The sequence below is a fragment of the Ascidiella aspersa genome, chromosome 5 (assembly GCF_963924565.1).
Source record: "Ascidiella aspersa chromosome 5, kaAscAspe10.2, whole genome shotgun sequence".
NCBI lineage: Eukaryota > Metazoa > Chordata > Ascidiacea > Phlebobranchia > Ascidiidae > Ascidiella > Ascidiella aspersa.
This window is the reverse complement of record NC_139451.1, coordinates 5,489,542-5,512,586: the sequence shown is the minus strand read 5'-3', so window position 1 is coordinate 5,512,586 and position 23,045 is coordinate 5,489,542. Positions and strand designations below refer to the sequence as shown.

Below are 23,045 nucleotides of genomic sequence, written 5' to 3'. Positions count from 1 at the left end.
CCCTGTATACAAGGCAAGACATTCGGTTAATACAGTGATTTAAAATGTAGTAAACATTAAACTCTTGCATGCTTGTCTAGATATCTCCTTGGAAAAACGAGGTACTTTTTTGGATTAGAAAAAGTTTCGCTCACGCTAAAAATCTTGGCAAAACCAACTCGAAATTTGGGAAATTAACAGCACAAGGCATTCATTATCTGACTTTGAGCTCATTATATTTAATACTATGTTGTAAAATATGCTCCGACTTTGAATAACTTTGAAATGCCAAGACGTTTAACCCTAGTATGTCCACACCAAAAATCGTTTTTAATTTAGCTTGGTCATGCCATAATTATAGTGACTAAGAAAAAAGCACGATCACTACATAAAAATGCAAGACAGACAATGTGACAACTGTTCATGGCAACAGTTTTAGCACAAAAAATAAATGCTATTTGAAAGGAAAAACAACATTTTGTACCATTAGAATATCGTGTCGTTTCAACCAAGTTTACTTGATTAAATAACCCGTGTTTAAACGAAAAATTCTTCAGTCGTAAGACTGTCACCTGATTGTTGTAAAAAAAACATAAATTTAGATAGTAAGAAAGAATTATACAATTTATTTATATTTATTATGGAATGTAGCCATGCTGTTTTTTTCTCAAAACGACAATAGCATGATAATAAGCACAGGCAAGGATTGTGGCATTTCAACCGCAATTGAGCAGGAAACAGTGGCAATTATTACAGGGCACGTTTTATGATTATATCTGTTGCATTGCAAGGATGACATGTGGTTACGCTTTATTTTATTTAAGGATGTGGTAAAAGACGAATTCCAATGCCTGTTTGTTTTGTTTTGTGAAACAACAAATCTCTTTTTGGGGCCCTTTTCCAGGATTTTAGTTTTAAGCAAGAAAATCACATATTTGTCATGGATTGAAGTTAAAAATGAATGTAGAGTTATTTAAAACGTTCAAAATGATACCTACTTCTGTATGGGCTTTGAGATTCTTACTATCTCCTATTACAACCTCCAACCATTATGCTCCAATGTCATGGATTAGGTAATAACTAATAAAAATAAGGGATAAAGTTAAGAAAATGGAATAAACAAAACTTTAAACGCAGAAAAATATTACAACAGGTTTCACCCAATCAAACATATATTTTGGTTCCAAATCAAGGCTATTTAATTTTACACAGATTACTATAATGCAAAATCATTCCCAAGGTTTAAAAGCAACATTTTTTTAAATACACAAATTACTTGTCATGAAACTTAACTTTTTAATTGGAGGAAAATGGACATCTAAAAATCCATTCAATTTTAAATTATAACTTTGCTTGCAAAGTAAGAAAAATTTTAAAATAAACAAATTACATATTATTAGATTTAACTTTTTAATGGGCAAAACTAAAATAAAAAAATTTGAAATATTGAATTTTATTAAATTTTAAATTATGCGTTTTGTTTTACACAATCAGCAAGTCTGTTTTTGTGAGTCTGTTTTACAGAGTGAACCCTTTCACATTTAATAATCTTGTTTACCTTCTGCTAAAGTCCACAAGGCTACAGCATTTTATTTTTATTTTTGGCCAAAATATAGGGTATACTTATCGTGATAAAATGTATCGGACATCACTAGTTACTCTATGGGTATATGCATAGCGTTTTTTATTAAGTATTTACACAAGTGCAGTGTTTTTTCAAGTGTCTAAATTTTCCTATGTGTCTTATCATGTCTTCAAGATAATATTTTAGACTCCTTAAAATATATATATATATATATATATTTTCAAGTTTAATTTAGTTAAATATCTCTTTCAAAAGAAATCGATCAATACCTTTCAGCCATGGTTTTACAATCCACTGCAATTCAACTAAATGGGGTTCGCAGTATAGTTCTGTCATCAAAATTACCACATGTCATTATAATTAACTTTTTTTCATAAAATAAAAAATATATCTTTTTTTCTTTGATTTTAAATTATGCTTTGAAGACAAAGCAAAAATTTGTCAAAGTGAGTCTGTTTTACAGAGTCAGCAAAGTGCCCCCTTCCGTAGTTAATATAATCTTGTTTACCTTCTGCTTAAGTCTACAAGGCTACATGAATTTTTTTATTTTTTGTCTGAAACATTGGGTATCATTATTTTGATAGTATTGTACATCACTACTTACTCTATAGGAAATGCATGGAGTTTTTCCTTTTATTGTGTACACATGTGCAGGGTTTTAAGGGTGTTTAAAGGAAAATAAATTCCTCTGGATATTTCCTATGTGTGTTAATCGTTTTCAGGACAGTCTTCTTTAAATTTTTTTTAAGTTTAATTTACCTTTATACCTCTTTCAAAAGAAGTTGATCTCAGCCTTGGTTTCACAATTCATAGTTTCGCTATTACTATTAAAACATGCTATTGTAACCAACTAACTTTTTTTTTGAATAAAATAAAAACCACATTTTCTAAAATTTATTCAATTTTAAATTATGCTTTTGGTTGCAAAGCAAGAAATTGTCAAAGCGAGTCTGTTTTTTACAGAGTCAGCAAAGTGGGCCCTTCCGTAGTTAATATAATCTTGTTTACCTTCTGCTTAAGTCTACAAAGCTACAGGGAATTTTGCCGGCTCTGTTTGTTGTCTACACTGTCCTGAAAGCTGCTGTTTTCCCAAAGGCAAGTAAGAGTTGACAGAGCTAACAAAACTGCTTTCTCAAGTCACTTATTGCCAGTTTGAAAGCATTAAAAGAAAACTATCAATCATTAATAGCACCAGTGTGTAAAGTGCACGAATTGTCACATGCGGTATATTGCAGGAGATTAAGTCAGAAGTCCTCAACCTGCGAATTCAGGTGATTTTAATTTTCCAAGGGAATCCCACAAGATATTTTTCTGTGTAAACTCCAGTGTGGTAGTAAAAACATTTCCGCCCTGACACTTGAGTATTCCAAATATGATTGTTCGAATTGAATTTTTGTGAACATACTTTGAATTGAATCGTAAACAGGGTGCACTCGATGTACCTTACATTTTTTTGTTGAGCATAAACTAAGAAATATATAAACTAAGAAATAAGGCAATAAAAAAGTAAAATTTAAATCACTGGGTGTTTTGCAAATGTCCAACAAAATTGTTTTTCAAGTCACGGCAACACAAAATATCAAGAACCACCGTCTTAAGTTTAACAGTTAATTGTGGGGCGGGCTAAGACTACTTCATAAATGAAACCTATAAGACATTAAGTTTTGCATCAAATACAACTAATTAAGTGCGCCTGTAAAAACCCATTGGGCGGGGCCACATTTAACACCATTTTCCTATGCGCAGCTCTTAATATTGTTTGATTTAAATTGGTACAAGACTTCCAACAACTGATTCAATAAAAAAATGTACATCTTCAAAATAGGGAAACATGCAACCACACTTCAGAAGCCAATAAAGATTTAGTCAGAGGTTCGTAAAACATTTTTAACATGGACTTACTAAAAAAAAAAGAATTTTAAGAGCTGAGTCATAAATTGACTTTAGAAATAGGCCAGTCAAATTTGCAGAGAGCGTACAATAAATGTTAAACTGTGGAGTCCATCTACATTCAGTGCTACAGCATGTTTTTGCTAAACTCTTTTATTATAAAACAACACCATTTTTCAAATAATAAACTATTATTTCAATTAGGCCTTTGTGTACACCCAACTAGTTTTGTAACTCCAAGGGGTCCATGGACCACAATTTTCCCCTGGGTTAATGATAGCAATAAATTACTCACCTCATTTGCAGAAAGCGTACAAGTAACTGTATCCTTGCTTGCAGTGACCGAGCGTTGAGTTAGCGCCGACGAAAGAGAACTGCGCTTGACCGACAATAACTCACATATGTCTTCAATATCTGTCGGGGCATAATATTGATGGTCAATGATGTGTTGTTAGGATAATATAGGCAAAAAATGTTTAAATTGGTTTTAAACCAGTAAAAAAGTAGCTCTGCTTTCAGTTTATATGGGAGAAAAATATACAAGTTCTTTACTATCAAGCAGAGAAAACATTTAATCAGAGAAAACATATGAAATATGATGTATAGACCTAACAAAATGAAAAGCCCTTTAGTTTGAATAGTTTGTGGGAATGTAATATACACATTACACATTCAATACCAATTATTATCAAACAAGTATATGTAAATATTACTTAACAAAACATTCATAGTAAAATAAAAAGAGGTATGCAACTTTAACCTACTGAAAAAATTTGATATATACATATATGTGAATCTTTAAAAAATACTTAAGAAACAACAGGAAGCATTTGTCATTTGAGAAGTGTAACCAAAAACAGTTTAGGCATAAATAAAACAAACAAAACAACAGTGTTTTCTTATTCTGATAGAAATAAATCTGAAACTGAAAATCATCTTTTTTTTGCCTAGCTACAAAGTATCACATGTTTGAAAACAACAGTTTTAAGTAAACGAAACAAAAACACTAGCGAATTAACCCGGAAATGAACCAAACACTGACGTGGACAATTGATTGCAACAATGGCGCCAAAGTATCGTGATACAAACACCAGACAATCACCTGTATCGTCGTTGTAGATAATGCAGTTCTCCATTCCGTTCTTGCTGGACAAAGACTTGAATCTCACGTTACCGAGCTTAAGAACACCGGCCACCATTCGCAAAACATTGTCCACCTCTTCGCGAGAAAAACCAATGACGTCAAAGGCGTTCTGCAAAGTGACAAAAACAACTTGCATGAATATTGGAGTGGATGCTGCTCAAAACCATACACGTGATGTCATTTGGCAGCAAATATTGTTGTGTTACCATAAAACACATTATTTCTGGCATATACATTAGGCAGAATTTTGTCGTAGAATTTCAAAAAAACTTTTGGCAGCCACAAATTGTGGCATGGAGGCCAAATTTAAGGGTGCTTTGTGTACCGCTAGCAGAAACTTGGGGTGCTCAGCGCCCCGAAATAATGATAAATACAGTATGTTCATTTGCCTCGGACAGTTACTAATTAGCAATATTTTATATGACTAGCATTTCAGCAAATACTACCTAGCATATAAACCATTACTTCAAAGTAATTTGAGTTATTAAATTGAACGGGTACAGTTATATCATAAAGACCGTTATTGGTTAAACAAAAACATTTAGGCCATTAACGGACGTATTCTGAAATGCTAAAATGTGAGAAGAATTTGCATTTATCTATGAAAAGCAATGAAAGTATTAAATACCAAAAGTTAAATATATATCACTCCACATATAAACACATCTTTACAGTGGGCATTTAGTGACGGTAAGTTTTGAGCACCCTTGTGAAAAACATTAGCCAAATGACTGGGCATAATTTATTGGAGTAACTTATCTCCATGTGTCTACATTTGCTTTAAAGTTGCACTAGTATTAGACAGGCCTGCATTGTTTCCTAATAATTATGACTTTAAAATTAAACTTGTTTAGGCCCCAAACTTGTTTCACTGTCATTTGGAAATGCTATTAGGTTTGACAAAAATGAACAACTCAAATTTAGTAGAATACTACAATATTGTTGTCGAAAATCAATCACTTAAGTTTTTAAAGAATATTTCACAATCGTGTATTAAGTAGTAGGTGCCAAGCAATGTTAAATTTTAAATATTACAATTTCATTTATAATTAGAAATAATAAAACAATGATTTTTGTTTAAATAATAACATTTTTATAATAATCTATTTTTTAAATAAAAATATTTTTTTAAACAATATTTTTTTTTCAATTTTTATTTTTTATTTTTTTTAACAATACAACAAAATTTATATATCTTTTTTAATTTAGACTTACCAAAACCTGTTTGAAAGAATTTGCGTCATCTCTCATCACATCGTCCTTGTTTATGTAATCCAACTTTTCAGCATCTTCAAGGCGAAGTTTTTCTAATATATATAAAAAAAAAAGTATTAATGTAAAGCTATTTAGAAACAAAGGTTTTTGAAATAAGTGTATCTGGATATTAGAAATGTCTTATAAAGCCAACAATCAAAATGTTACCTACTTAAAATTATTTTGAAAATGAATCAAGAGAAATTCAAAACGATCAAAATGTTACCTACTTCTATAATTATGGGCTTTGATATTCCATAATTGTATTATATTGTAGCAGATAATAACATAAAAACCAATACACAAACAATTTCTGTAGTTAAATATATAAATTCTTGGCTAAGAGGCACACATTTAAGTTATGTTGAAAACGAATAGAGAGATATTCGAAACGTTTAATTTGTTACCTACTTCTACTTGGTGCACTGAATATGTGAATAATAGAAATCACCTTGACCCTTGCAAGATAAATGTCGACCTTAATTCCTGATCAGTAACAGCAAAATAATCTAGCAAAGCTAGCAATTCAGGTCAGACACAATAAGATTCTATTTGAATAAGATATACTGACGATGCCTTAGTTGGCGAAATATATATATATCTTTTTAAGATCTGGTTAATGTGTCTGACCTGAATTGCTAGCTTTGCTAGATTATTTTGCTGTTACTTCTACTTGGGCTTTGATATTCCATAACTGTGTTATATTAAGCAGATAGCAACTCAAAAACCAATACACAAACAATCTAAAACCAAAGCTATGAGGTATACCATTATAAAAAAGAAAGAAAGAAAATTATAAAAAAAACATAAAAAATGTTACCTACTTTCATGTTGGTTAAAAATTCCTATTACCCATAGATATAATTATTTACTTACTTAAGGTGGCAGGAGATGCTCCGCTGAGAAGTTGATAAAAAATGTGGAAATTTCTTTCCCCAGAAGCCTGCCGAACCACCCTCGATTTCTCCAATAAATCTTTTAAAAACACAACAAAATGAGGTTAAATATGAATACTTCACTATACACCGAAAATCCATCACAGACTCGACGAATCTGCAGATCAGTGATACAAGGCAGGCTAGGAAAATAACTAGGCTGCAGTTAGATTCTAACTAACAACTTAAGTTTGAACCTTACCGCAGGCAAGTTGTTTTCTTAGCTGCTCCGCTGGCATAATTGATCGACATATTCGGTGAGTCTGCAATGGCTTTTAGTGTACTAATGATACGTAAGCTGTAACCGTTGGTCAAAACGTAGCTAGAGAAGGGCAAGATCACAGTTGTTTAAACACATAGATGTGTGTGCATCTTTCATTAAATAATGATATGACACTGTAGATTCCCTTCAATGTTAAGTTGTCGGTACTAACAGAATCTAGCAAGCATTGGGGTATGGTTGTTTCTTGACTCACTCCTCTCTGAGCCTTTGTAGCTCAGTTTGGTAGAGCGACAGTCTCCGTATGACTAGAGGTCTTCAGTTCGAACCTCACCACAAGCTATAGTTGTTTTTCTAGACTGCCCTGCTTGCATCATTGATCGACAGATTCGGTGAGCCTGAGACTGGGTTCGAAGTACTACTTCACTATAATTAGACTTTCTAATTTACATAAACAAAGATTTAATTGATGTTTAACGTAGTAGAAATATTAAAATCCATATAGAAATTTTTAATATTTCTACTACGGCTAACTAAACCTCTAACCATTGGGCTCTAAAGTAATTCTTTAATTGATTTATTTAAAATACAGAACAATGACTTGAACTTTATTGTGTGAAACTCTTGTTTGAAATTACACGTTTGCTTGGCACAATGGTGCTTGGTTTGGAATCCAACACCTTCAATTTGATTTGCAACAATGAAATGCTTTACATTGAATAATAAAGCAATACAAAGGCTATTAAATCAACAAATTGCACAAAAGAAAGGCTGTTTACTTACAGTTTGAAATAACACCACCCACAGGGTCACCTTTGAAGTCAAACTCAATATCCATGTATTTTCCCTAAGCAGAAAAAGCGTTTTAGTTGTTGCTATTATGCAACTAATGTAAGAACCTACACATTTTTTTCAATTAAATACGACTTTAAAAAAACGTTTTTTTGTTCAAAAAAAAGGCAAAGTATTAACACTGTACATGCTGACTTCCCTGTTCAAAAATGTTTTAGCACTTAAAGCCCATACAGAAGTAGGTATCATTACTGTTTATAATATATCTTTGTTCATTTATAATTTTCAATAACATTTTTCATTCAAAATGCTGCCTACTTCTGTATGGGCTTTGATATTCTTACTATATCTTACAACAAGCTATAACCATTATGCTCAAATATTTGCAGTTGTAACTGTTTTCATCTTACACATATCTCTCTAATCGCATATTTACACTGAATTTGTGAAAAAAATGATCTAAAAACTTACAAAGCGGCTGGAGTTGTCATTTCGGTTTGTTTTGGCGTTTCCAAATGCTAAAAAAACAAGAAAATATTGATTTACTGACTACTATTTTGTACCTAATCGGTGTTGATATTGTTCATGAAAAAATAAATATGAATATGGATTATTATGGATAGCATTATGATTCCAATTTAAAAGCAGAAAGTAGGATGGTACTGTTGCTTTACTTTAAACTAAGAAAAACATTGTTAACAAGTGGCCAGAGGTACGAGTCCTATATAGGTAAGCAACAAAGGTTTGAAATAAAAAAGTGTGAATGGAAAAATTTAAAACTACAAAAAAAGTTATAATTTTAAAATAAGGAAATTTATGGAATATATTGACACAACAGGTTATAAAAATCGGTGTATTAAAAATATAGCAAAGTCAATGTTGCTATTAAAATGACTTTTATTTGTGATATATATATAATGACCCAAAAAGTTTTAAAAATTTAGTTATTAAAAATACAGCAAAGTCAATGTTTCTATTATTAGGTTTTTTTTTGTATACATTGACAAGTTATAAAAATGTTGGTGTTAAAAATACAACAAGTCCATGGGTTTTTTCTATTACTATTACTAGGGTTTTTTGTGGTATATATTGACAAAACAATTTATACAAAATAATGTTTTAATATACAACAAAGTCAATGTTGTTAATTAAGGGGTTCATTATTGACATATATGGCAAACAAATTTAAGGTATATATTGACAACAATTTGGTTATTAAAAATACAACAAAGTCAATGCTGCTATTAATAGGGATTTATTTGTGGTATAAACTGACACCACACACAGTGTTATATTCCCAAAGGTAAAGCTAGACAAGAGTCATAAAAAGAAAAGCCTTCAAGTGACGAAATCTTAAGTGCGATGATTCAACAGAGAAAAAGAGAAGAGATAATTTAAATTGCAGACAAGTGGGCCCAGAGTGTGTAAGCTAGCCATTATGTGGCCCACGGGTCGCTATTGGCCTTAAAAGGAGAAGGAATTTCAGGCGTCTGGATTTGGCCTGCCGCAATGAAAACAAGCTCAAACTGTCCGCTTCGCTGCAAGTCGCTGAACCGTGTATGATATCTTGCCCTGGGTGAAACAGGCTACCTGTGCAGTGTGCAGGCATTTTTTTTTGTAAAGACAACGGTTTTTGAAACAAGCTTTTATCAAATACATCGAATTATAAAATAGGAGAAACACTGGTTTGGGAAAACATTTTTTCTGAAACTAATAATACACTGTTTTTTTGAACTATATATATATTTTTTTTTTCACCAAATAAAAGTGATATAGACAAATGTCTTCACTAAAAAGTATTAAATAAAAATGTCATGCTGATAATAGACTGTTTTTTTTTAATTACATTTTTCCTAAAAATAAAATCAACAAAATAATGTAACATTCAAAAACACTGGTTTAGATTTCAACCTTTAAAGTGAGTAACTTAGCATTTTTTCGTAAAACAATCTTTGTTTTTAAAACAAGTTTTTCCAACAAAAAAGTGCATAAATTGGTTTATGTTAATCTTGCACATTTTATTATAAGTGTTTTATGACTTTATTTGCGTTCAAAGGTCACTGAGCACACGGTGCCTTGACATTGTAGTTGTCCTTACGGCATTTGGTGTTACTATCTTGTCGAGGTAGGAGCTCGCTTTTTTAGTTACTTGCAAGTGTTTGGCAATGAGGTTTAACTTAGAATTATGCTGTTTAACAACAGTGTTTTTATGTATAGACCTTCTATTTAAACAAGCTATGAATCCACTTGTTTAAGCCTTTGTGTTGTTAATACATTCCTGAACATCGATAAAGCCTTAGCACACAATTTAAAACCGAAGTTTGATTTCAGAAAACAATTTCCAAAAAAATATGCAGAAATTTGGCAAGATTTTAATGTTTATTTAAAAAAAAATCCAAAGGGTTTGAGAAGATTTGCCATCTAAAAAATGAAAATTTTAGAAACCTTAGTTCACAAAATAGCATTTTGAAACTGTATTGGTAATTAGACAGCAAAAATCGTCATGTTTAAAGCCAAACGAAAAACAAATGAACAAAATACCTCCTAGCATTGGATTAGATAAAAATTATTTCAAATTGAAGAAAATATTTTTTACATTTTTTTATCATAATCACAGTCAAACATTTAATAAGACCAAAAACATATATATATTTCGCTAAAAAAAAATTTCCAGTCTCTTAGGTTAAATTACTACAACAGAAAGTTCAGTAAAAAAAAAGTAAAATTTGAGTTCAAATTTACAAGTTGTAGAAAAAAAACATAAACATCTTAGAGAAGGCACACTGCCTGAAAACAAAGCCAACAAAATAATGAATTTAAAATACCTTCAAGCACTGGATTTGACTGGAGAAGCTGCTGCTTAATTGCCTCGACTTCTTTAGAGCGACTACTCATAGCAGCCACGTATCGCATTACCAGTTTGCTTGCCTCTGTCTTACCAGAGCCAGACTCACCGGTGATCATAATGCACTGGTCGCGGTTGTAGTTCTTCATTGAACGATAGGCGAGATCGGACACCGCAAATCTGCAACAGGAAATTTGAGGTTGCTATTACTTTGGGTTACAACAGGCGACATCTGTGATCATTATTGCACTAAATAACTTAGAAACGAACTGTTATATACATATTTCTTTAATGTAGTAAACAGGTAATTTTGAAACAATTTAAGACCCATCAAATCATTTGTGAAATACCACAAGTCTAAGTCAAGTATTTAAAATTACTAAAATACTTGACTTATAAGCAGCAACTTAACACAACATAAAGCAAGGTAATTATTTGTGTAAAAATTGAGATCAAAAGCTGACTATTTAATAAAAAAACACATTTAATCTCAACCCAAGTCATTTGACTCAATGACTTAAGTTCAAAGTAAGCAATTTTCACTAAAAAAATTAAGCAAAGTCAAGTCATTTGAAAATAGTTTACTTCAGTCATCATTACAACACTTAAAAATATACTAAAGTAATAATTTAAATAGAAGATTTAAGTGATCACTTTATTTCTCATAAAATAATTTTACTTTATAATCTTTAGTATTATTCAAATTATTTTTATTTTTTATTTTAAGGTAGCAGTGGAATCAACAGCAAACTCAATTTCTAAAAAAACATTTGTACATTATTATTGATTTTTTGTAAATCGAAAAACAATGGTTTAGGCATAGCTAAAAAATAATAAAATAGACAAAGGTGTTTGACAATTTTTTTTATTAACCTAATGTTTCCATAGTTATTATTCAGAGGTATTTCACCTAATACTTCACACTAATTAATGGCTATTTACAAAGTGAATTCTCACTATTCAAAAAGGGTAGTGAGGTGTTTAATTGGTTCTAGAAATGTGGTCTAGAGACTCTAGACAATAATTACTCAAGCAAATATCTTCCGCAAACAGATTATAAATATTTAACACAACCATAACACATGTTACAGATGTCATGTGTAACTTTTGCATAATGAATGCACACAGAAAAGGCGTGTGTGCCATAATTAGTTCACATCTGCCAAAATTACAGGTAATAAAACACTTTGGCTCCCTCAATGAATAATAAATAAGTTGTTTGAAAACAATGAACTGATACACAAACAAAAGTTTACAACCGTTTATGATGTGGGTAATAAAAATTAAATGTGTCAGTGAAAAACATTATAGTTGGAATCACTTGAAATGTAAAAAAATAGTTTTGCAGGCAAATAATGAAATTGTGTCAAGAAAACAAAAAATAATGAATTAACGACGAATCCTGCATTTAAAAACAAATAGTCACAAACATAGTTTTTACAGACAAATTATAAAAATATCTTAAAAAGTAAAAATAAATTCAATTGGAATTGTTTAGAATTATATACAGGTTGGCACCGTTTTACAAATAAACACACAAATAAGTTTTATAAAAATTATAAAATAATCCAGGAAAATAAAGATTAACGAATTTAAAATCAATCCTGCATTTACAAAAAGATAGTCAGAAAAAAGTTTTTGCAGACAAATTATATAAGTATCTGATAAAATTAAAGATTATCGAATTCATGATAAATTCTGCATTTAAAAACAAATATTGTCACAAAAACGTTATCAAAGAATTATCTGTGAAGAAATAGCTCAAGAATTTTTAATTAATCCTGTAATCCTGTATTTAAAAACAAATCTTCAAAAAAAATCTGTGATATTTGGAACTATAATATATGTTACAGTGCAAATAGTCCAAAAAAGTCTACAAAGTTTAAAACTGCATCACAGCTATGCGTCATGCACTAACCAGCCGATGTAATACACAACTATACAGGAAGTGATAGTTGGAAGTAATTAAAAGGTGCTCACATGTGCGGCGGCAATTCATACAAGTTCCGACCCTTGTAGCGCTCAATCATCTCAGCATCGTAGATTGGCAGGTTCTTGTACGGATTCACAGAAACCACCACATTTCCAATGTACGTCTGAAGGTATATTATATTAGTTATTATCTAATCCTTTTAAACACCAATATTTTCGGGAAACAAAAAGGAATGTATTTTTTTCTGATTGTGAGTCTAATCACAAACCAGAATCAGCTAACAATAACATGATGTGTTTAACTCCCTATTTTTCTCTATAATGGTATAAAAAATAATAAACATTTAGGCATATAAAAATCTGTATCTATTTTGATATAAAAATTCAATCCAACTTACTAAAAAAATGGAAATCTTGATACATCTATATTATGGCCAAACACAACTTCTTTCAATGTACAAAAATAAATTTAAAACATGTATAAATAACCAATTTTTCAATGACAAAAAAAATGTTGCATTGCAAGTTAAAGCTAATTGTGATTCTAATTACAATCCAAGGATAGTTATCATGATTTAATTAAGTCCTTATTTTTCTTAAAATTGTTTAAAAAACAACAAAAATTTAAACACTTGATATAAAAAGTTACCAATCCAGCTTGTTGAAAAAATGCAAATCTTGATAAATCTATATTTCTATTTGCTTTTTCTGGCCTAATACTTCTTATAAGATAGAAAAATAAATTCTAAAAGTGTATAAATAAAATGTTGCAAAGATTATGCTTTAAAATACGGAATATTCAAAATATGTTTCCCTGGCTAATGACTTCAATGTTGTTTAAATAGTGACATATTTTTTTTAAATCTTTGGACAACCCTTTGAGACAAAATGAGTAACCAAACCGTATTTAACATTTTGTGGCTGCAAAAGGCTACAAAAAAATTTTTTTTTTTGCCTAATTCCTCTGCCAGAATTTTTAATAAGGTCAATGTTAACTCAACATTAACTTCTCAATATTAACTAGACAAGAAAAATTTCACAAAAAAGAACATCACCGATGTTTTTTTTGGAAGAATTTTAATCAAAAGATATTTGGCGTAAAAAGGTAGGAAAGCAATTATGCAGAGTAACTAAATTTTACTAGGTAAAAAATATTTTAAGATATAATGGTACTGATTTGTGTTGCTGCTGAATATTGACACCAATTTATTGTCTAAATTCTATTCCAAAATTTGTAATACTGCCCATTTTTTATTTTGAAATTAACTATACACGTAATCGTTTACAAAAAATTACAACAATTGTAGAATATTAGGCAAGCACTTTGTGCGAGAGATACTTGGTAGATGGGGACAAAATGCAATTGTTTGCGTTGATTTGTTGAGTAATTTACACTAAAATTTTAAATAAAAAAAACATATTTACATAAATATCGTCGTGCTGAAATCTTTGCTGTAGGTTGTTCAGGAAATTTTCTTCGGTGACGGGTTCAAGCAAGACAGCATCGCCAACTCCAATCACCCCATCAAGCAAACTATGCCCTTTTACTGGCATTTTGTTTCGGCTTTGTTTTCAGATTTCGTCGGTGGGCAATTTACAAGCGGAGTTATAAGTACAATACCAAAAACTAAACACATTCAGAGAAAGATATTTCATAAAAAAGGTCTTAATTTGCTTTATTTTAGCAATGGCCAGACAAATTTCTTGTTTTGTGAGTAAAAAATTATTGTTTAAAGTAACAAGAATAAGTGATATCAAAAATCTAAGATCGTTATGACATAATTTATATGGCAAAGCAAATGGCAGATATTCTTGGTACTTGAAAACATGGAAGAAAATTAGAAATAACACACTTTTATAAGATATGTCAGCCAAATATTTATTTAGGTTTAGTTCTATCGATGAAAAATAAAATTGATTTAACAAAAATATACTTTTAAGAACCATCATTGTACTACCAAGTACCATGAAAGCATAAATCCACCAATAAACATAAATCTTTTTTATTTTAGATTGACAGTTCTATACAATCTAAATATTTTCTAAATCCTATAAAATAAGCACACAAACTTTTGGGTAAAGTTCTAGTTAACAAGTTTTAGAATTTATTTAACCTTGTTTTTAAGACAAAAGACGTGCCAATAATAAAACAACGTATCAATCAAAAACGAAAATGCGTTCCATTTCAAAGATGCCTTACTAATACAGTATTAGCCATTCTGGAAATCACACATATCAGAGAGGGTTTATAAAATCACACACGACAGCTTTACACTCAATCTGAATACTCCAGCATTTTGCTGAAACGGCATATTTCGCGTATTTCCGACAGACAACGACATCCTGCCTCAAAGACAGCCAACATTCAATGGAATAGGATTTTCTCCGATGGCGTTGGTTTTATATCGCTAGGCGTCATGCTCGACCGGCATAGGAAACCAGTGTTCACAGAATAGGGAGTTTTGTTGATAGAAAACGAAATTGCACTGCAATATTTACTTTTTTAACTTATAAAAATACAATTACAAAACATGCAACTTGAACAATATAGATTAAATATTACAATATTGCCCGATTTTTAACAGTTTGAAAAAGGTAGGTTTTGGCCTACTGCACATAGATAAAAACTTATGCATAAAAGAATAATAATCAACATCAAGGATTAGATCCTGGGAGTTTTTATGAACATACCAAATTTCCATCCTGAGTTTTGGATAAAAACATGCATGAGTAAAACTAAAAGTCACAAAAGTGATTTCGTTATCCTACAAATTATTAAGTAATTTTGTGCCAGATTGATAAATTAACATGTTTCATGACCGAATCTGAGTGAGTGCAAAAGTAATTGATTATTTTTATTCGTTATAAATGTTGTGTAAGGAGTTCTATCGACACACTTCAAAATTAATGTCATGCATAGAATTAAACCGGGTAATCCCCCGATTGTATAACTTGCAAAGCATGGGTTGTTGAATTTCTAATGCATTTGTTTATTTATAACTGTAGTTAAACCCTAGTATACTTAGACACTAGAAATAAGAGTTAATATAATTACTGTTTTCCCTTGTGCATTTGTAGAAAATAAAATCACACAAGTATGTAATCTATGTAACCCTAACTTACCAACAGCACAAGATGTTGCCAAACATAGTAAAGACGTTCAGTTTGCGAACAAACTCATTTTTTCTGCCCTACTTTATTCCTATTATAACTCAGGTTCGTGTTCGTGGTGTTTGTTAGATTTAAATTTTTTAATGGTCGAAATTACTCAACAGCTATGGTAAAATTGGGAGATTAAGCCTATTTTTGTATACTGCAGCCTTACAACTAAGCAATTCAAAACAAAAAAAAGGGTTAAAGGTAAAATGTTAAGAAAATGATTAAAAATTGTCCCGTGTAATTTATTTGTTTGCTGAACTGGCATTGTGATATTATTTGTCAAAGGAAAATTATTTTATAAATTAAATTGTCAAATTGTGATTGTATCTTCAATTAAGGAAGAGGCTATTTGCTATTGGCCAAGCGTTACCAAACTTCAAAATTCAAACTACGATAACCGATCAAATTTCCATATATGGATGAATAAGCCAGCCTTAAAGTTCAAAATTTGAAGTTTGGTAAACAACTATAGAATTAGATGGCAACGTTCTGCAACTAAGACTGTACCATCTTAAACTATGCATTAGCTGCACAATATTTGGGTTATGGTTTGGATGAGGGTAGGTCAAGTATTTGTATATTTAATAATATTGCCTAACCTACCTAAACCCAACTGTTAACCTGCATCCTAACCCAAATAATGTTTGTTGTGGCAGGATTGTAAACCAGTGCCGAAGTTATTTCCCACCTGTTTATGATACTGACTTCAAAATTTGCACTATATGTGTGAACACTTCTGGTATATTACAATACGATTTATTGCTAAAGCTGTTTACAGTTCTTTCAAAAGCTGAAGAACTTTGAAATTTGCACTACTGTAAACGGCATTAGCAAAAAATCATATTGTAGTTTTGCAGATACGGTTACAGTTAGGCGAATTTTGAAGTTTGGTAAACGGGTGTGCCGGGCAAATAGCCTCTTCCTTAAGTTTATGCCATTTTCAGTTATACTTACCAAGGTCTTGTACCTTGTTGTTAAATTGACAATTGAATATTAAATGACTCGATAAGGGCTGCAATAATTATCCCAAAGATATGGAGATACCCAACCTGTTTTACATAGATACCTACCTTCAAATTAAAATCAATTTATGCAATTTGATAAAGCACAATCCTAGTGTTATAAATACACAACTAATTGGTTGAATATGCACAGTTTTAAGAATTATTTGTTTAAAACATACTCTGCAAATCTAGATTGAAAACTTTGGATATTATGATGTTTAATTGTTTATTCTGTTTAAAATTGTGCGGTTACTCCTAAAATTTAGTTGACTGTAATAAAGTTACTAGTGTATCTATCTTTTATTGACTGAATGTGGTACTTTTGATCCCCTTCAATATAAAGTTGCTTGTATTAACAGAATGCACCAAGCATTGGTGTCATGGTTGTTTCTTGATCGTTGAGCCTGTGTAGCTTAGTTTTTTATTGTTAGACTGGTTCCGGCCAAAGGCCAGGAGTCGAACCTTACCACAGGCTAATGCAGCAAGCAACGATAACGGCGCACATTATGTAATAAATATGGGTTGTATGTGGTGACATTTTGTTTGTCGACTTGCTTCCCTCTGAGCCTGTGTAGCTTAGTTGATAAAGCGACAGTCCCGGTATGGCCGAAGGTAGTGACAAGTGTGTATCGAAAAGTATTTGTCAAGATAATGTCTATTCACTCGACCTTTTTGGCTTTAAAATTCATTATCAAGCTCTAGATCCGTGCATAGTGGACCTAAATATATTTCTGAAGTTTTTTTTCGTAAACCAACCAACTGACCTACTGAGAGTGTTTTAGTGGTAACACCTCTGAATTCTAAATTATTTTAAGTCTTTTCTTCATTTGTTTCACAGAGTCGATGTCAGAGCAATTCTACGATTTTAATGCCGGAGGAGGAAGCAGCATTGAAATCACAACAAGAATTACAACAAGGGTAGCTTAATTTATTCTTGAATAAATATAATTAAATATATAATAATTTAATGGGCGTCATTTATACAAATTGAAAATAATTTTATTGATTTTAAAAGTAAATTTTTTTTAAGAATTTTAATGTCTTATTTTGTATATTATTTGAAGTCAGCAATCAGATTACTTGCAGTCAGCAATCACAAGGGTAGCTTTATTTGTTCCTAAAATAAAAAAAAATTACCTGAAATATAGGGCTTTGTTGTACAAATTTAAAAGGATTTTAAAAGTGATTTTTTTAAGTTTAAAATAGAAATTTGAATGTGTTTTTTTAAATATTTGCAGTATGCAATCAGTGACGCTTTTGAAGAAATTTGTGTGCACACCTGTATGAGTAAACTGCTCACACAAATATTTGAAAACTTAAACTTTTTATTCAGGATTTTAGATTCTACATTGACCTGTTTTTTACTTATAGAGATGCTTCTGAAGAAGTTACGAAAAAAAAGGCTAAAAGACCATTCTTTCTACAGAAAATTAAAAATCAAGATTTATTGGTAAGATAAAACTTTCTTTTTTGCAGAAGTTTAACTAAAACTACAATATCAAAAAATTATTCTAGACCAGCATCAAATATTTATAAGAATACTTGCATTAAATTATTTTTGTTGTTGGTCCGTCACTATTTTGTTTTATATTTTTTTTAATAACTTCAGTTCATAATAATGAAGTAATATTTATTTTTGGAAAATCTAAAGGGTTTATAGACATTTATGCCTTCATTATTAATTTAGTAATATTTTCTAAAAAAGACAAACGGCCTCGTTATTCCTTCAGTAAACTAGTTTTATAAACATTTGAGAAATTGACAAAAATTGCTTCGCAATTATTTCTTTACTACTAATTTACTATATACTCGTTTTCAGAAAATGACAAAGATTGCATCAATAGTTGTAACGACTCAAGAAATTGCCTGTGTTACGATGACTAAGGAGTTTAAACTCAAGGAGGTTTTCAGTCGGCAATGGACAAAACAAGATCCAGTTTCGCAATTTAAAATCGTAAGACTTATAAACCGATAACAAACTGAATGTGTAAAATATTAAAATATCTACTCGCCTTACACACAAATGACAAAAATGACTTTAAATGGTTGCAAATATTCTTTAGACTTTCTTGTCTTAGTCAAACATAGTCATTATAAAGTTTTAGTCATTTAAACACCTTTTTTCTTTTCCCTTTTCCAAAAAAAATTTCGCGTTACCAAAAGCTGGTTGCTGTTTCCAAGACTTGGGCAGTAGAATGGTCTAGTTTTCTATACCTATAACTTTTAACTATTTTTTTAACATACAATTATTCTCGTCACCAATTTTTCTTTCAGTTCTACTGTCATTTTTTACTTTTAATTGCTACCAACCAGTTTACGTGTTTGCATTGTTTTGTTGTTGTTTTGTCTACAGACTGATAATGCCTTATTTTGTGGAAATATTGTTCTCTTTTGAACGACTAAAGCTTATTAATAACTGACTTTGACAAAGACAGGAAAGTCTAAAGAATATTGAACTAATTGTGCAACTTTGCCTCTGTGTTTCTTAGTGTCTTATTTGGAATTAAAAATCCTATGTAAAATGATCAGTTGATTATAGTGCTTGATTTACATCATTTAAATATTACATACTGTTACTTAAGATGCGAAAACCTAGTCGCATTCCTAAACCCGATTTTTAAAAGTAATAAGCGCAAATTAAATAATATTTAGAAATCACAATTGGCATTTTGGTAAATGATACATATGATATAATGGTGTTAATACACACAGAACTTCACATATAGATATGTAAGTAACAAGAAGGTACACATTTTGTTTTACAGGTTAAACCAATTGTAGACCAGATACAAGATTGTGACTTGACACTAGTGGAGCACAATAGATTGCCTCCACAGTACAATATGATAAACCTACAAAACAAGTAAGACAAATGACTTTTTTGCTGACAATAAAACAGAATGTTCATAGTTCAAAGAGAAAAATATGTTTAACTATTTTATGTGAAGCCATTGGTATAGGCTGTGATCTGCTGAAGTAGTATGGTCCAACCATTACAGCATACATATTATAATGTATCAAACCTTTGAAGAGGCTATTACTAAAATCAGTTAGACTTTTTAGTGCAGGCAAGGCAAGGTAAAAAAAATAATCTGTGGTGAGGTTTGAACCCATAACCTTAGCCAATACTTCAATTATGTTTTCAGGATATGAATAAATCAATTTTAATCTATTTTTGAGCTCTATTAGTGGTTTTCTATTTCTTAAAAACTGATCTTCAAAACTCTGTACCTTAAGTTCAACCTTGAATATATTTTTTTGGCCATACCAGGGTTGCTACAAAATCTTTGAATCTTTAATATCTTGATTATGTTTTAATTGGTTGCATATTGACTAGTCTTTAATTTTTTTTTTCAAAAGTATTGCAATAGTCTTGCAATTTATTTTATGTGTTGTTGCTTAAGTTATGGATTTAAAAGCTATACCGTAATGGATACTGTTTCCTAATCATGTTGATCATGGTATGTATAGTGTTTAATTTTCGCATTATATTAAAAACCTGACCGGGATGCGATTTTAGGTCTTACTTAATGATATATTTTTTTTAATGTCCAATGTACTCTATGAAAATCTATTGACAACTTGCAACGCTATATTACATTAACAAGTTTTCCAAAAAGTCTTTGCATTAATTTGTGTAATGAAAAGTCTTTAAAAAACCCTATGTTCCTCTTTAAAAAACCCTAAGTCTTGCTGTTTTGTTTTCGAATTATTTTAGCTTGATAATGAATTTCAAAGCCAAAAAGGTCAAGTAGATCGACATCATCTTGATTAAGACGTTTCGTTAGCACTCATATAATCATCAGTTAATGTGACTAAAATAGATCAAAGCATCACTTATAAAAGGTGGAACTTAATTATTATCTTCTTTGTCAGATGATATCAACTTACTCGACCTTTTTGGCTTTGGGATTTATTATTAAGCTACATTACAGATCCGTGCATAGCGTACTTAAGTATAGGATATAGGTGTACAACATACTTTCCGGCTTAATGAAAATAAGCGTTTTTTTCAGGCCTTTATTTGTTACTCGATGAACTTATTACTCCTTGTAGAAAAACTTCTGATGTCGATTTACTCGACCTTTTTGACTTTGAGATTCATGATCATTATCAAGCAATATTACAATGGGAGTAGAAATTATTATACAAAAAAATTGCTTTGAAATTCATTATCAAGCTACATTACATGTCCGTGCATACTGCATAGTGTGCATAGTGTACCTCAATTTTATTTCTCCCGCATTTTTACACAGAGCTGTTACTATGATGATCATGGGTATGCTTTGCAAAGATATTTCCCAGCCCTGTGTAATTCAATGTTCACGCGGCGCTGTTGGTGATGCCGTGGAGCTAAGTGTTCGTAAGTGCTGGTGTTTTTAAAGTTTTAAACAACTTTTTTTATTCTGTGATCAACACCTTCTGGAGTAGTACTGGCCAACAATAACGACACCGGTTATACAAGATGCATTTGGTCGCGTTTTAAGGCTTTAAACACCTTTGGAGCCTTGCTACGTAAAACAATCACTACTGCGAAGCGATTTTTATTAATAAACAACGTTTTGTAAACTACAAAAACGTTTTTTTTTTGTTTTACAAAGGAAAAATTACTCGCCACAAAATAATTAAAATGTTCTGAAAAAATAATTTTATATTTATTTAAAAAAAAAATCGTCCGATTATGAGAATAACTCAACAAAAATATAAAAACACAACATATAGCAATCAAATTGTTTTACGTACAAAACTTAAGATAAAGAAACCAATTTTGTAAAAAAATGCTTAATGAAAACACTTCATTTCAACCCCAGCCATTTGTTTAAAAGACGTTTTGCCCAAAAGACTTAAATCAAGTCAAGTCATATGAAAAAGTGACTTAACTGCATTGAAGTCAAGTCATTACAACATCTTATTCGATCGTGGATATTATTGCGTATTTGACTTTATTAAGATGTTGGTCTTAATGCTGTGGTGTTATAGGTTATTCTGCTTTTGATAATGTTGCTTTGTAGACCCCCTACCAGTGTTGTAATGACTTAAGTCAATGACTTGACTTGAGTGCACTTAAGTCACCGTTTTTAAATGACTTGACTTGACTAAAGTCATTTGGGCAAAATAACAAATGACTTTAGTTGAAATAAAGCATTTCTTTAAGTATGTTTTTTTATAAAAATTGAGCTATTCGTCCAATTTTTGCACGAAAAACAAATTGCTTGCTATATGTTCCGTTTTCCTTATTTTTTAGTTCAGTTATTGTTAATAATCATGCGAGTTTAAAAATTCTAATAGTTTAACGGTTTATTTTTATGACAAGGACATGACTTGAAGTTGATTTGCGCAACTGATGACTTGGACTGGGACTTGACTTGTTATTTATTCGAAAAGACTTGACTTGGACTTAAGTTATTTTACAAATGACTTGACTGGGACTTAAGTCATTTTAAAATGACCTGTTTGCAACACTGCCCCCTACTGTGTGTTCCCGTTTCAACTCAGGTCGAGCGAAAAGCCGGAAAAGCAACCGCGAGCTGATCTACCAAATAGTTTCAAGCCGCTTATGGAAGGAGCAGTACATCGAGATTCCGCGTCATCTGCTCTTAGACCGTGGCACGAACGTTTACCACGGACAACTGTACGATGAGGGCCACGAAAATGGTCGAATAAGCGAAGAAACGGGAGACGCCTTTTTACAAGCCATTGCCTTTTGGGAAAAGGTCTCGACGACAAAATAACGTCAAAACTACCTGACCATATGTATTTCGCATATCGTGTCGCTTTTCTGACACAGCAAAAAAAGTGTAGTAGTATTATAACAGGGGTTCTTAAACTGGGGTCCATGTAGCACTTCTTTAGGAAAATGGAGCACTTTCTTTCAGAAAGGGATCTTTAAGAAAGTAATCAATTTTTCATATTTAAGAAGTAATCAATTTTTCAGAGAAAACAGTTTAATTAAGAATAAAACGGTTTTGCACTGAATGCATAAAGACCCTATTTCACTTTCACATTTTTTGACCGAAATCAGCAAACTCATAAAGTCTATTTGTATTGTGACGTAAATTTTTGGCGTCATATTTGAATTTTTTGGCCCACCGTAGTCTACGCGAGGCAAAAAAAAATAGGGGTCCGCGGTAAAAAAAATTCAAGAACCCACCCCTGGATTAATACAAAGGTATTACAAGTTTTCTGTAAATTTTAACTTATAACTTTGTTAATCTTTTCAGTCACTTCGATATTTGGCAGAATTTATTTTTTCCCCCTTACTTTACTGCACAAACCTTTATGTTAGGACTTCTATTACGTTGTTAT

At 31.1% G+C, this 23,045-nt stretch overlaps 2 protein-coding genes across 2 annotated transcripts in view; one reads left to right on the top strand and one right to left on the bottom strand.

Annotated features, from left to right (window-relative positions):
- The window catches only part of LOC146141590 (unconventional myosin-Ib-like), a 33,965-nt gene extending 19,767 nt beyond the window's left edge, over nt 1-14,198 (bottom strand). Inside the window, exons 1-9 of the mRNA XM_083390237.1 lie at nt 14,002-14,198; nt 12,625-12,740; nt 10,625-10,824; nt 8,271-8,317; nt 7,791-7,854; nt 6,729-6,827; nt 5,814-5,905; nt 4,557-4,707; nt 3,750-3,868 (exon numbers count right to left, since the gene is read on the bottom strand). Of these exons, the coding sequence (XP_083246363.1) occupies nt 3,750-3,868; nt 4,557-4,707; nt 5,814-5,905; nt 6,729-6,827; nt 7,791-7,854; nt 8,271-8,317; nt 10,625-10,824; nt 12,625-12,740; nt 14,002-14,130 (1,017 nt within the window). The 5' untranslated portion in view covers nt 14,131-14,198. The remainder of the gene's footprint in view (nt 1-3,749; nt 3,869-4,556; nt 4,708-5,813; nt 5,906-6,728; nt 6,828-7,790; nt 7,855-8,270; nt 8,318-10,624; nt 10,825-12,624; nt 12,741-14,001) is intronic.
- A 1,460-nt stretch (nt 14,199-15,658) lies between these two features.
- LOC146141589 (uncharacterized) lies at nt 15,659-22,498 on the top strand. The gene is made up of 7 exons (XM_083390310.1): nt 15,659-15,792; nt 17,578-17,657; nt 18,111-18,189; nt 18,559-18,693; nt 19,505-19,602; nt 20,996-21,102; nt 22,236-22,498. Exons 1-7 carry the CDS (start codon nt 15,712-15,714, stop codon nt 22,469-22,471), a joined length of 816 nt encoding a protein of 271 aa, XP_083246436.1. The 5' UTR covers nt 15,659-15,711; the 3' UTR covers nt 22,472-22,498.
- The last annotated feature ends 547 nt before the right edge of the window (nt 22,499-23,045 follow it).

Bases quoted from the DNA above. Each gene is read 5' to 3' on its own strand.
- LOC146141589 (XM_083390310.1), top strand. From the start codon at position 15,712: ATGTTGCCAAACATAGTAAAGACGTTCAGTTTGCGAACAAACTCATTT. The intron at 15,793-17,577 runs GTTCGTGTTCGT...TTTGTTTCACAG, and splicing joins TTATTCCTATTATAACTCAG to AGTCGATGTCAGAGCAATTC. The intron at 18,190-18,558 runs GTAAGATAAAAC...ACTCGTTTTCAG, and splicing joins TTAAAAATCAAGATTTATTG to AAAATGACAAAGATTGCATC.